General features: G+C 38.9%; 1 protein-coding gene across 5 annotated transcripts in view; it reads right to left on the bottom strand.

The window, feature by feature from the left end:
* GART (phosphoribosylglycinamide formyltransferase, phosphoribosylglycinamide synthetase, phosphoribosylaminoimidazole synthetase) overlaps positions 1-13307 on the bottom strand; it is a 54056-nt gene that overhangs the window by 15269 nt on the left and 25480 nt on the right. For all 5 annotated transcript variants that reach the window (XM_067565570.1, XM_067565569.1, XM_067565572.1 and 2 more), the window contains 7 exons: positions 13135-13222; positions 12184-12269; positions 11111-11279; positions 10153-10384; positions 7155-7249; positions 5125-5234; positions 1245-1443 (listed from right to left, as the gene is read on the bottom strand). In XM_067565570.1, coding sequence (XP_067421671.1) covers positions 1245-1443; positions 5125-5234; positions 7155-7249; positions 10153-10384; positions 11111-11279; positions 12184-12269; positions 13135-13222 — 979 coding nt within the window. The remainder of the gene's footprint in view (positions 1-1244; positions 1444-5124; positions 5235-7154; positions 7250-10152; positions 10385-11110; positions 11280-12183; positions 12270-13134; positions 13223-13307) is intronic.

Genomic DNA, 13307 nt, shown 5'->3' with positions numbered 1-13307 from the left:
TCATTTGTAACTTCACGGTCAGTGGCTATGTTTGATCCTGCAGTTGTGTACTAACTGAAATGGAAATGAAGCCCTGAAATTTAAACAATTTAGTCAATGCATGTGACAAGTTCTGATATTTAAATATAAGTGTATTTTAGATGCAGGGTTTGAAGTAGGTAGCCCATTTATTCATATACTGGTATGAAGTAACAAGTTAAGAAAATTTTGATTTACGAAATGTAAATTGCCTGTTATTCAAGAACAAAGCTTATAAAATACCTGTAAAATGAGACATCCCCATTAAGAGAAGACTGATACTCTTTTTTCTGTTTTTTAAAGCTAGTTACCAATTTCCCAATCATAATCTTTAAAACATACGTAATGCAAGATGAGCTTATCTGATTTTATGATCTCCAACTGGTATATTAGGTTTGTTTTGAAAATTTATTAAGTTTTGTTCCTGTAGTTTTACTAAGTGAGATAATCACTTCTTAAAGAAGGAGAAATGTAAAAACAGAGAGAGGGAGTTGAAATTTGCTTTGTAGTTTTCATTCTTTTAGATTGTAAACCTACATTCTATTACTTTTATAAAATAAGGATTTATATTAATACTTGGATAACAAGATTCTCTAGCAGAATTTGAAACATATTGATGAGATGAATGACTTTCAAAGGTTATACTTTTATGAAAGTCACAAGTTAAAGTGAATCATTATATTACTTTTATATAAGATTAGCTTCAATATTGAATAGGACATATACATAATTTATTAATAAAAAATTATCACAGTGTATAATTGAGAGTAAGAGGGAAAATGCTTAAACTTGCATCTTAACATCTTGGAGTAAATATTTTGTGAAAATTTGGATACTCCAAACAAAGAGTCTTCATTAGAAAACAAATATACCACTTCAGCACATTTTAAAATTGATTTGAAATATATAGATAATTCAAATATGTGAACTGTTGGCAGGAAGGGCTTTATGCAGCTCATTTTTATTAAGTTAATTGAAGGGACAGGGAAAGAAAATTTTAAAAAGATGGATTTCTGAACTACATGTAGCATTTGTGAACAAACAGCAGCTCCTAGGAAGATGGAAGGAGACCCCATTTCATAAGGCATAGGCAGTTATTCAGAGTCTCATCAAGTTTCAGTTCATGAGACCTTTCAAGAGAGTGTGGACACAAAACATTTACAAATAATTTAAAAAAATGTAGCACACAAATTGTCAAATCCCATACAGTGAGTGAGTGCTCGTACCCAAGAGTGCGCATCCTGCCTTTTTACAAGCTTCAGCTACTCCTGCTATGACGGCTTGAGCCACTTCAATGTCAAGTTTCCCACAGGCAAAATAATCGAGGAAGAAGAGGGGCTCTGCTCCCTGAGCTAGGATGTCATTGACGCACATGGCAACCAAGTCCTGACCAATGGTGTCATGTTTCTTACACATCTGTGCAATCTGTAACAAGACAGTGAGAGACCAGTTTGTAATTTTTGCATGAATTAAAATCACAAGATCTGAGATGTTTCCCTTACAATGGCAATGGAAGGCACAAACATCACATTGTTCATGTGGATACTTTTTGAAAAGCCTCTAAAATGGTCAATTCCTTCAAATTAGAGTATATCCTTTCTCGAAGTCTCTCATTTTTGTGTGGAGGGAGATTCTCAATGTTTTTCACAATATGGGTTACATCTGACTAGAGAGGGTTTCATGGATACTTCCCCTCCCATTGGCAACTGTCAAACATCCCTGTGGCAACTACAGCAATTGCTTACATGATATTGGAAAATAATTTAATATGTTTCAGCTTCCTTTAGTGCAATGTAGCAGCTGAAAACAAGGAAGGCAGTATCATGTGACCATCCAGCTCTCCACAGCTCACCAATAAGTAATACAAAGAGCACCAGATTTCAAGAAGGGAGAGAAGCTTTTTAGGGGCATAGAATGAAAGATAAATAAAACTAAGAATTACTTTAAAAATGGTACATTTCACTTCTATAATACCACTCATAAAAGGCTCCCATAGTGTTTTGCAAACATACACGAGCTAAGCCTCACAACATCCACCTGGTGGAGAAAGAATACCATCATCCACATTTTTGTACATTGAAGCAGTTGAGGCAAAGAGTGGTTAATGCCAAAATTATCAAGTTGGTGTGTCTAAAATTGGGAGCCTAAATCAATATTCATGCCTTGTGATGGAGTGGACTAGATCCAGAAGCCCCCTGCTGTAGACCTCAGGGTTCTGCCACACTGGTTCCAGGAAAGGAGCAGCGGAGAGGTCCTCCAAGTGAGTTAGAGTGGCTGCATAGGAATCAGCCAACCAGAGAGCCTGCAGGGAGCAGCCAGTCAGGGGCCAGCCAGTCAGGGGCCAGGAGGGCCCTATAAAAAGGAACGGCAGAGACATGACATGAGACAAGCAGTTCCTTGCTGGAGCTAGAGGAATGCAGAGGGTGCTCCTGGCTGGCCAAAGGGAACTGCAGCACAATGGAAAGCTGAGTGTTAGTAGGGACCGGGGGAATGAAGAAGAGCTCCTGGCTGGCTGCTGGGATACACAGAAAGATAAGGGCTGTGGGGAAGTGGCTCAGGGAAATGCAGTTAGTTAGAGGGATGTGGCAGCTATTTAGAAAGTCCCTGGGATGGGACCCGCAGTAGTGGGCAGGCCCTGGTCCCCCTGCCACTGGGAAAGTGGCTAAGCCCTGAGAAAGGATGTTGAAACAGGCCCAGGGAAGGAGCTGACAGTTGGACTCTGATACACCCCCAGAAGCAGGCCAAACTGAGACTGACCTAGCTACAGAGTCAAGGTCAGAGGAGTAAAAAGATAGGCGAAGAGTCTTTAGGGAGGAAGCACTGGGGATGATGCTCCCTCTCAGAGCAGGAACCTTTGCAAGGCAGCCAGACCCCAACTGAGGATACCGTGATGGGCCCTATTGGACTGTTAAATGACTGATCCCAGGGAGGGCTGCAGGACAATACTAAGGGCTTTGAGATAGGCCTGACTGGACTTATACCCCAGAAGGGGTTTGCCTTGTTTTGCACAGGGACTTTGTGTGACTTGGCCGGGGGGCTGAGTCACCAAAGACCTGTCTGACAAGCGCAGTGGCCAGTGGGGCACCATGAGCAGAGGAAACAGAGAGGGTAGATGCAGACACGCCCTACCAGAAGGGGGCACTGGCAAGAGGAAGGTGCCACTCCATTACAGGCCCCTAAATAATTAGCCTGCTCTACTGCCAATTCCAAACCTCAAGAAAAGCATGGCTAAAAATCATGCGATTCTAAAACAAACAATACAATACATTTTGGCTGTTTATTTGCCTTCTTAGTTTGGATCTTTAGATTACATTGAGGTTGTATTTTCAAGCTATACTCCATAACCATCAGGGCTAGAAATTTAGTTTAAAAAAAATTATCAAGATTGATATTCTCACAGTCCCTTGTCTCCAGGTGCTGGGGCTTTAAATAAAATATCAAACATCATGAGACTTGTGATAAAATTGTGAGAGTTGACACTCCTGAGGTTGATTTCCAAGACACTAAACACTCATAGTTCCCATAGAAGTTAACAAAGGGTGCTCATGAACACATCAATCATCTTACCCAGTGATGTGTGTGCATTTTAGCATGTTAGCTACAGTGATGGAGTTAGTGTTAAATAGCAGGGACGTCACAACATTTTGATTCTTGGGACTATGCTTTTCTGGATCAGGCTCCACAAGTACAAGAAACCCTTCCCCTATTTCCTGAGCAAAAGAATACAAATGACCGACCAAGTTCAAAATAGCTCTGATAAAACTGGATCACTACATTATTAGTAGTAATAATAGCAATGCAGTAGCACATAGAAGACCCAGTTGAAACAGGGATTCCATTGTGCTAGGCACTGCACAAAACACAGAGTAAGAGATGGTCCCACCCTGAAAAATGTATCTTGTTTGATATTTAGACTGTACAACAGGTGGATTTAGCAAACAGTAAGAATAAGAAGGGCAGGGGTTCAAAGGAAGGAGAAGTGGGGATAGCACAGCTTCCTAGCAATTGCCTTTTCTGGGCTTGGGTAAGGAGTGCTCCCACACAGATCCTCCTCAGCTGATGAGGAGAGAGTTATCCCTCCTGTTTCAATCTACATTAACCACTGGAGAAAGGGACGGTGGGACCCCATTAAGAGTATGCAGATATACAGAGAAGGTAAATAGGAAGAATCAACTGGAAAGTAGGTTCTGGTGGGTTTTTTTTTTTTTTTAAACCTACAGCTTATTTCCACTTTAAAAATAAAAATTCACGTCAACCTATATTTATTTTTATTACCACTCTCTACTTCCATCTTTTCCAAACTGCTGATGACAGACATATAAAGGGATCCCTGGATTTTAAATAGTAATAATAAACATTTATGAAAGCATTAAGATTTGAAATATCATCCATTTACAGCTCAATGCTACATTTTTGTGCACCTGAAACTCCCAACAGGTTCAACAGGAGTTTTGGGAATGCAGGTAACATGGAACCAGTCTCTAAATCACTGAGCTGAGAGCTCAGCTCCAAGAATTTCTCTGGTGTGAACAAGAAAACAGATGGGCACAGCAAAAACTCCAATTCATGCTGTCCAGCAGTAAGGCACTGTAGTTTTGCTCTTTTGGATACAGATGCTAAAAAGCTATGGGCCAGATACTCAGCTGGAATAAATTGGTATAGTGCCACCAATCTGACTTAAGATCTTATTGAATGAATGTTCATTTTTTATTTAATTGGGGCATGTGAAATGCACTCAGGGGGAAGAGAGAAACAGTTCAATCAGTGTGCACAAATACAGAATGGCCATTATATATTGTTGTATTTTATTGTTTGGCTCTGTGATTGGACATTTAGAGATGGAGGCCTTGCTTCAGCAAGGTCTTTAAATAGGTGTCTAATTTTAAGCATGAGCAATCCCTGATTTCAATGGAGTGTCTTACCTGCTTAAAATAGACATGTACTTAGCTGAACTGGGGTCAGAAAGAGGATTTTTTTTTTGGGAGGTCTGAATGTGTATTCTTCTGAACACAATAAGCATTCCCTATTAATAACCTCAGCCTTGATGTGGACAGCTGTTTTGCTTTATATCATGACATTGTTTCCTTCACAGGTGTTTCAGGTTACCTTGAGTTTTGTTCCAACACCATCAGTTCCAGACACCAAGAGAGGATCTTTGTAACCAGCTGCTTTCAAGTCAAAGAGACCAGCAAATCCTCCGAGCTCTGCATTGCAACCTGCCAACCGGGAGGGGGAGAGAAAGAAAATTAAACTTTTACTCCCTGGGGATCCTGCAGGATCCTCCACTCCAGAGATTCCTTCTGAAGCCAATCAACAGAAGGGATCACAAGACTCTCTCTTCTCTTCTCTTCCCTTCCCTTTCCTCCCCTCCCCTCCCCCAGCTCTACAAAAACAAAGTGCAGTCCCATAGCAGTCTCAACCTCTTTTAAATTAGGTCCTGATCAAACTCCTATCATTGATTTCAGTGGGAACTGGATACTTCCCTTGGGGAACAGGGGCTGAGCTCTGGGCATAAATTTTGATCCCAAGTGTTTATGCTGTTGATAAAAACTACAAAGCAACGTGGGTTTTTTTGGGAAAGGAACGTACCAACTTATATACTATCTAATTTCCAAAGCCACTATTTGAGTATAAATAAAAGCATATGAGAGTATTAAAATGCTGCAATAAATTGTATTTATGTCCTCTGAGCTTGATTGTTCACTGTCCTTCACCCTCTGTAACTACTTACACCTGTGTAAAGTGATTGTGAAATGTTACTGTGCAAAAGGGATGTAAAATGTAACCAGAAAGTCAACAGGACTTAAGTTCTTGAGTAATTTACGTACTTTTGAAAATGTTACTCCTGGTGCCAGTAAAAGGTGCTGATTGACAGCCTGATATACTGAAGTCTTCCAGTCACTTAGGTCCCATTCCTACATGTCATCCAAATGTAGCACTCCCATTGGAACTGAGCCCAGAACAAGTGCGCCCTGATCCACCAAACCACTAATTAAAAGCACATACTTAACTTTAAATATGGAGGGTAGTTCCACAATAGGCCAGTTAAGCATGTGCTTCATTGCTTCACAGGACAGAAGCCTTGAAACACTTTTAGGATATGTTTTTGTAATTACATAAATCTTAAAAGTCTGAGCCTTGTGGTTACACATTCAATAATTAATGTAGACTATTTGACTCTTCTTGAATTAGAAGCTTTCTGTAAAAGCGGTTAAGAAATTGTTGTAATAGTCTGAAGCCTATTCCTCCCTGAAGAAAGCTGCCAACAGGACATTTTCGCCATTGATATGAAACACCCATTTTATAATGTTTCTACCTACGGTGTATTATTACTGTCAAGTACATGCATGTTTGTTTCCAACTGTTAAGATTAGCACACATTAAAAAGCTAACAATGAAAGGAGCAAAGCTGGAAAAATAGCATTATGAAAATTCTTCACAGCTTTTGTTCAATGTGAAAAGAAAAAGCTACCTGAAGGTCCTTAGATAATTTGAAAATTGAAATAAAGCTGTGTTAAAAAAAACTCTGTATTCACTGCAGAGCCAGACTTTGTCATACAACCATCAGTGACTTGTTATGGCAAGCCAAGTTTCTGAAACCAGCATGAACAGACGAGGATCTGACTTGATAAGTTATCTGAGGAGTACATGGTGCGTCTTGTGCACAAATTGAGGTAATTCCATGTATGGCGTATGGAGAGTTTTACATTTTCAGTGAAAAGCCCCCGGCTTTCAAAACATTTATTTAAGAAAAATGCATCTCTCAAACTAATAATATATTTACTCAAAAATATTAGTGGGTGGTGGGATTTTTGCTCAGGTATATTCAAGTTAGGGCAGAAACCTGGGTGATGCATAAGCAACCTCAATTCTGTTGAATTCCGGGGGAGTTGAGAATGCACAACACCTCACAGGAGATGGTTTTCAGGTAATATTTTTTGCAGAGTCATTTTGACAAGTGATTCTGTATCTTTAGGGATTTCTGCATTTTGAATATCTCTTGGGTGTTTGTTCAACCTTGAATTTTCAATGGAGGCCACACAAACATGAGCATTTGCGTCACTCTAAAGATCTAATGACATGTATGGTTGTCAAGAACTGAGTGAACAGGAATAATGGTACAATTCTGAGCTTACCTGGCCTTGAGGTGGCTGCTGCTAAGGGTTTAATTTTCTGAACCAAGGTATTGCCAGCTGCGATGTCTACCCCACTGTTTTTGTAACTCAGGCCTCTAAAAGATTGTTAAACAAAGTTTAAAGTAACAAATTACTAATGGCATAAATAGATTTGCCTTTTATAGTATTTACTTTCCTACATCACTGTGGTGCTATGGAGGATTAACTATACACAACTTAATCCTACTCCTAGTTATGGAGTTTTCCTAGTAGCATCATCCCTTTCATGTTTGCACAGTACTTTGCTAATGTAATGCACTCCGTAAGCATTATTAGAACAACATAAAAGCATTTAGAAGTAGTGTCACATCATTATCTACTATACTGCATATTTCAGGCCAGCTCAGTAACTCAAAGATCAGTGCACTGCACTGCTGTTTTGAGGATAAGCCCATGCATATGGCTGAAGGTAGGGGCCCCGGTGTACAGTATTGGTTAGGAGTTTGTGATGTGTGATATTTGAACACTCCTTGCCATCATAAGGACAGCATCAGAGACCAGTACATAAGCCAATTGGCTACACAGACAAGATACAGATACAGCTCGTACAATGAATAAGATGACATTCAAAAGAGGGATAAGGGGCTCGATTCTGCACACACTGGTCCCATTGGCTTCAATTAGATTTCTCACATGCTTAAAATTAAGCATCTGCTTAAGTTCTTCGATGGAGCAGGCAAGTGTGCTCAGTAGCTTGCACGATCAAGCTCAAAATAGCATCCCAAAATGAAGGTATTACATGGACCAGCACTGCTCTAGAAGAACATTTCCTTCAACCTTAATTTAAGGTTAGTCCTTCCTTAATGACTTAGATGGTAGCAGCACAAAACATGGTGCATCTTTAAAAATAAAAAAAAATAAAAAAATTAGCAAGCAAACTTACTTTTAAGATTTCTCACATAAGATTGCTTAAAGAATACACATTTTTCAGGGCCCAATTTAGAAAACTAGGAAGAAGCTTCCAGGAGCTCAAGTATGTTTATACATTTATATTTATACACTATGTAAAAAGCATCCAATGAATATTTAGTTATAAGTTGTACCCCAATTCAACTAATGCCTGTATGTATGCAAATTGGAATATAGATGTCATAAATTGGGATACAAATCCTCCCTATGAATATGGGGTAATAACGTTTTCTTTTTTGGGAAGGTCATAGTAGTTGCTTTGAACGCTCAGTTGTAGCAAATGTATTTGATTCATGCTGAGCAATTTGAGTTCTTACACTGTCATGGGTATGACATGATGGTCTAATTTCTGTGATTCAGTATTCGAGTAAACCTAAAGGTGAAGCCTGATGCTGGTTGATGAACAGAGAGATGTCAGAATGACCACCCTCCTCCCAAAGAGTCTTATTAAAAAAATTCCCCACAAATATAGCTGCACGCACGCACACGTGCACACACACACTTCTGTTCAATCATACAAAAGGAGAAACAGCTCCTAAATATATGCTGGGTTTTGTTTTTCTTAAAAAGAGAATATTTTCAGAAAAATACTTAGGTTGCACTCAAAGTGAAATCTTACTGCCCGGGGACTGATCCTACAAGGTGCTGTGCACCTCCTCTGAGCTACCCCCACAGAAGCAGAGACTTTCCAGCACCTTGCAGATGCAGTTCCTGCACTTTATGGGCCCAATCTTTGGTCCTTGTGACCTGTGCTCAACAAAGGAGCCAAGGTGGGGCAAAGGTTGTCGTACATCACCTTGGTGTTCTCCCAATACCTGGGGCCGCCTGGTGTCAGTCTGGCCTCCAATACACATTAGAGCAGTCTCGGGGCCACTCTGACTTACACTAGCTCCCAAAGGGCAATCACACGAGCCAGGGATCATAAGAGTGCAGCGGCACATCAGCCATGCCCCCTCTCTGTCCATGCCCCCTATGTTCAGTGCTTCACAGGGTCAAGCTCTTAGCGTCTATTCAAGTACACTCGTCTTGTGTAATACGAATATTAGATTATAATTTTTACTACAGCATTTACAGCAATTATACACTTTCACATAATTACCAAATGCTGTACTGTACTTGCAGGACAAATAAGACTAAATACAAACACCCTTCACATTTAGTTTGTTTATTGTTTATACATTGATGGCTTTACAGTATACTAATCAAACGGTACACTGTTAGCAAAACAGAGACTCTGACTAACACAGCCTCTTATACTTTGCATAATTGTCTATTACCAAAAGTTATTATGGTTGTTAATGAACTGGGGAAAAGGCAGATTGATAAAAAATGCTTCGTCTTTGGTAACATCGGTTAAAAAGTTTGCAAGAGACTCCTGACTACATCAAAGCCAAGAATAGCAAGAGACACTGCTCAAAAGAAAAATAAACAAAAAACCCACCTTCCCAAGATTAATAACTCTGTGTCCTGCAAAACTATTTCAAAGTAGGTTACAAATTATAAGAAAGCTGTTAGTCAAAACCCAATAAAGCAGGAGTTCCAAAGCTTCTTGCTCCTTTTACACTCATCTTCTATAACCATTTTTAACAACACTAAAAATGACTCCAAAAACCAATCCACTAACATTTCTCCCATAAATAGATGAGATGATGCTGATGTTAGACTTATGGGTAATGTGAATTTAGTGCAGGATAAAGTTACTGTTTTAAGAACCTTGGAAACTGAAGTTCTCCATCCACAGAATAGGTACAGCACAGGCAGCAGCAATGCAAGTTACACTAAACTTGCTTGTCAGTGTTTACCCCAGACCTGGAAGAATCAGCTCTAGGTTGAGAGAATAATTCAGTTTCCAAACCCATTCAGTCCTGGCCTTCTCTTGCTGAGATCACTATAGGGATGCCAATTGTAAATTGCTACCTGCATGTGGGTACATTAGAAGCTAGCTGGAGACACCAAGTTAGGTGATCACTTGAGTTAGTGACATCTTTTGATCACTTCTGGTAGCAGTAATTATTATAATCAATTTCAGGCAGTGCCTTCAGATATATACCTGAAACGTCTGAGGAAAGCTATAGCCCGATAACCAATGTCCTTTCTATAAATGGCACCCTTGAAGTGTATGGCTGCTACTCCTTTGTTGGCTTCTTCCAGGGTGGACATCAGATCCTTCTTGATAGCTGTTACTGTAAGGACTCTTCCACCATTAGTCACTATTTTGCCATCCTTTACTGCCGTGCCTGCATGGAACACCTCCAGTCCTAGTTCTTTAGCCTTAGATAATCCTGTAATTATTTTACAATATAAATGTAAAGAATCAGTCACTTAAAATACTTTGATATATAAATAGCTATCACTTATTATTAATTATTTGTATTCCAGTAGTCCTTAGGAACCCCAGTCAAGGATCAGGGTCAATTGGTTATGTGGGCCTGCACACTCAGGTAACTAAATAAAAATAAAGAAACTAAATTCTGTGGACAAACGTGTTCGCTAAATGCCCTGGGACATGGAAGGAGGCATGTAGCTGAGACAGCTGCTTACAGATTTAATTTTTAGTTGTATTTTACATTACTGTCCTCCTAGTTATGACCTTCAGTGACCAAAATATATCAGCACCAAAACTACAACAACGGGCAGTGAAGAATTTAGTACTATCCTCAGGTTTCACACCGCTTTAAACAACATATTCCATACTTAAGAAACATAGGAAGATCAGAAATAGAGCATGCTGTGAGTGGGAAATGCTGCGATTACATGCACAATGATTGTAGTATGCGAGTGAAGTATCAATTTTCCTCCCCAGTCTGAACTTTATATGAAAGGAAAGACATTCTATTTGACTAATGAAAGCTAAAAACCTAACCGTGGGCTGTTAAAATTCAGTTGTTTCTTGCTGACGCAGAGTCATAAATTGGGAAGTTTCCAAACCTCTCTCTGTATTACATAGATTAATCTCTGCAAGGCATAAAGGGGAAAACTTCTTGCATAGTTACTCTTGATGTCTTTACCTGTTATTTCCAAGCCCTTGGCATAGTTTCCTGGATAACCTTCACTAGCCATGACCACAGTCACAACTGCACTGTCTTCAGACCACACAGGCATGAAGCTAGACAGCTTTCTATTCATGGTTGCTTGTATAACTTCATACAAATCACTCTTCAGTAGTGGAAGAATTACCTACCAAAATGTAGACAAGTTAAAAAAAGACAACGTAAGGTTGAATTAAGCCCCAAATTTAGACTATTAAGCTTAAGTTTTATAAAACCTAAACAAAGAAATTCCAAATAAATATTTTTTGTAAACACTCCTCTGAAGTGTTTGCTACTCAAAACATTGTACACAAGAACCAGAAAACAAGTAACTAGAAACTAAATATAAACAAGTGTGAAAGCGGCTGGTCTATTCATGTCATCCATATGGAGTGAAATGTAAGTCAACAATCAGCATTAATTGTGAACTTAAATATTTTTAATAATTTAAACTCTAAGAAAATCTTATTTTATAAAATAATGCAGATCCATACATTGGTGACCAGATACTCATAAAAGTAAAATCAAAAGGTAATACATATGTATCTTCTCACCAATGTGAATAAAAGACCTCATTTTGGTCCTACAGAACATTTGACCTGACAGTATCTCTTCAAAATTTTAACAGATGTAATATAAATTCAAATCCCTTCTAAAGACTCACTTCTTAGGCAACGCAGATATACGATGCCTAAAACTGAAAATAAAGAAAGAAAACATTAAGGTATGCCATTCTCTAGATCATAAGCTGTGTAGGTCTAGGACTCAACTTTGTAGTTTGTTCAGCACTGAAAACTTTTTTGGCATGTGAACACATAGTAATAAATAACGTGGAAGAATATTAATTTATAACTGTTTTGAAGGAAATACCTAAATAAAACTCAAAATCTAAATTTTCTTTTTAAATCTTAAAACAATTAGTTAGTTAATTATGCATCAGATCTTTGGTTAAGTTTTCCCTATTTATAGTCAGTGCAAAAAAATAAGCTTGGGTGAGAGCGTAATTTTTTTCCCCCCATACTGTCAGACTATTTTCAGTTACAGACACTCACCTGACATTCAGGGTCACCAAACCTGCAGTTAAACTCTAGAACCTTAGGCCCATCATTGGTAAGCATTAATCCAGCATATAGCACACCTAAAATGACAAACCATATTAAAATTAATCTAAGGTTATGTCTAGACTGACGGCGGCTAATTCGCTGCCACCAAATTGGGCAGAAGTGGAGACCTGTTCAATCGACCCAGAAATTGACGCTATTAATTCACCTCCGCCAGATGGAGTAACGCTGTGTCGATGAGAGCACATTTCCCATCGGCGCAGCGAACTGAAGACACCGCGGTAAGTAGGAGTTAGGAAGTCGACTGCCGCCGAATTTGGTGGCAATGTAGGCATAGGCTAAGTGACTGTACAGACCATTTGTTTTAAAACGGTCTATCATAAATGTTGGATTTGTAATGCTATTATTAGGAATCTGCCAGACTATGTTCATTTTAAACCTTAATTTTAAACAAACATTTTGAGACAACAATTCTCCAAAATATCCTGCAGGATTTTGTCCACAATTATTTGTGTCTTCTGTTCTTTTAATGCAATCACTTGTGGGTGCAAATAATAGAGTGAAGGCATGCAGCTATCAGAAACATGCAGAAAGTTAGACATACTCCTGAGTGCGGATAACGGAATGTAAGTGCCCTATTAACATTACAGGCACAAACAATTGTGGACACAACTTTGCAGACTACATTTGAAAATGTTGCTCTTACTGTTCTTGCTTATTTGGGGCCTTATCCATAGGACTCAACAGAAAGAAGTCACTGACTTCAGTGGGTTTTGGATCAAGCCCTTGGAGCCAAATCCAGCTCCCAAAGAAGTCAAAAATATTGCCATTAACTTCAGCGGGAACTAGATTGGGTCCGCAATGGGAGAATGGGGAAGGGAGTAAGTGATATTTTCTGTTTAAAGACACAAATATCTACCAAAAACAAAAGCTTCCACCTACCAATATAAGGGACACCCTCTTTTTTCATCCCATCAACTGTTTTCTGAAGAATAGTATCTCTGATTTTCAACAGCAAATCTTTGGAAATCTAATAAAATAATATTAGAAATTAATGTATTTTTTCCTAGTGTCATGACAAGTGCTTTTTTTCTGCACTGTTTTTAAGAGTCATG

This window comes from Emydura macquarii, unplaced genomic scaffold, assembly GCF_026122565.2.
Source record: "Emydura macquarii macquarii isolate MOO-44397 ecotype Brisbane River unplaced genomic scaffold, CSIRO-AGI_Emac_v2 contig_2681, whole genome shotgun sequence".
In the NCBI taxonomy this organism is placed as follows: domain Eukaryota; kingdom Metazoa; phylum Chordata; order Testudines; family Chelidae; genus Emydura; species Emydura macquarii.
The sequence above is the reverse complement of the archived record's forward strand: the minus strand, read 5'-3'. Positions and strand labels throughout refer to the sequence as shown.